A 1,231-nucleotide genomic window follows, 5' to 3' on the forward strand; every position below is an offset into this window, starting at 1 on the left:
TAGTAGTAGTGGTAGTAGTAGTAGTAGTGGTAGTAGTAGTAGTAGTAGTAGTAGTAGTAGTAGTAGTAATAGTAGTTGTAGTATTAGTTGTAGTTGTAGTAGTAGTAGTTGTTGTAGTTGTTGTAATAGTAGTAGCAGTAGTTTGGGACGGCTGTGTACCAAGCAGTACCCACATATTGAGTGGAGTGGGGGGGGGGGGTCAACATTAGAACTGTGTCTATTCGACTCTACTGTGTCTATTCGACTCTATTGTGTCTATTCGACTCTACTGTGTCTATCCGACTCTACTACAACACTAGAACTGTGTCTATTCGACTACAGGAATGTCTCCACTATTCATATTTATTCGAAGCGTGACCAAACCATTCAGAAGCCGTGTGAATGTTGAATAGAGAGTGAGAGACAGAGGGGGGAGAGAGAGAGAGAGAGAGAGAGACAGACAGACAGACAGACAGACAGAGAGTGGGAGATACAGAGAGAGAGAGAGAGAGGGAGTGAGAGATAGATAGATAGATAGAGAGACAGAGAGAGAGAGAGGGAGGGAGTGAGAGATAGAGAGAGAGACACACACAAAGAGAGTGAGAGACAGATAGATAGATAGATAGATAGAGAGAGAGAAAGGGGGGGGGGGCAGACAGACAGACAGCCATACCCACCTCCTCATTAGCTCCTCCCCACTGCTGTACTGTCGGCCATGTTGCTCCCTCCATGCCGTGAACTCCCGGTAACCTTGACCTCTCGCTGACCCCTCGTACCTCACCGGCCGCGAGCTGCAAGAGGCACCAGTTTTACGGCACGTGCAACTCAAATTGGACATGTGGACATTTCTGTAGGCAGTGACGTGGTGTAGTGAAAGGCTAAAGGGCTGGAGCCCCACCGATCCCCACCCCCTACCCTCCCCCTACCCTCCCCCTACGTACATGAATGTTTCTTAATAAACCAAACAATCCGTTAAAACACTCACAACTGTTTCAGAATCTTCCGCCTCTATTTTCATGCGGTGAACACACACAGGCTTGCTGGTGTATCCAGTGACTGTAGTCACCGCTGACAACAACAGTAACCTAACAGCCAGACAAAATGTGTCCAGGGCTCAGCGAAGGAAGAGCCCGTTCCCACGCTCTTTTCTTAGGACACGTTTCTAGCCAAAAAGGTAACAGAAACAAACGAGAGCCGGTGGAAACTGTTGTTTCAGAAGGCTGGTTCTCTGCAAGCCCAACAATGGGGGAGG

At 48.2% G+C, this 1,231-nt stretch overlaps 1 protein-coding gene across 1 annotated transcript in view; it reads right to left on the reverse strand.

Annotated features, from left to right (window-relative positions):
- LOC106013871 (cysteine proteinase 1) overlaps window positions 1–1,231 on the reverse strand; it is a gene marked incomplete at its 3' end in the record, with an annotated part of 7,603 nt that overhangs the window by 4,962 nt on the left and 1,410 nt on the right. The window contains 1 exon segment of the mRNA XM_013090659.2: window positions 657–770. Coding sequence (XP_012946113.1) covers window positions 657–770 — 114 coding nt within the window.

The sequence above is a fragment of the Aplysia californica genome, unplaced genomic scaffold, assembly GCF_000002075.1.
Source record: "Aplysia californica isolate F4 #8 unplaced genomic scaffold, AplCal3.0 scaffold01398, whole genome shotgun sequence".
NCBI classification, from domain to species: Eukaryota; Metazoa; Mollusca; class Gastropoda; order Aplysiida; family Aplysiidae; genus Aplysia; species Aplysia californica.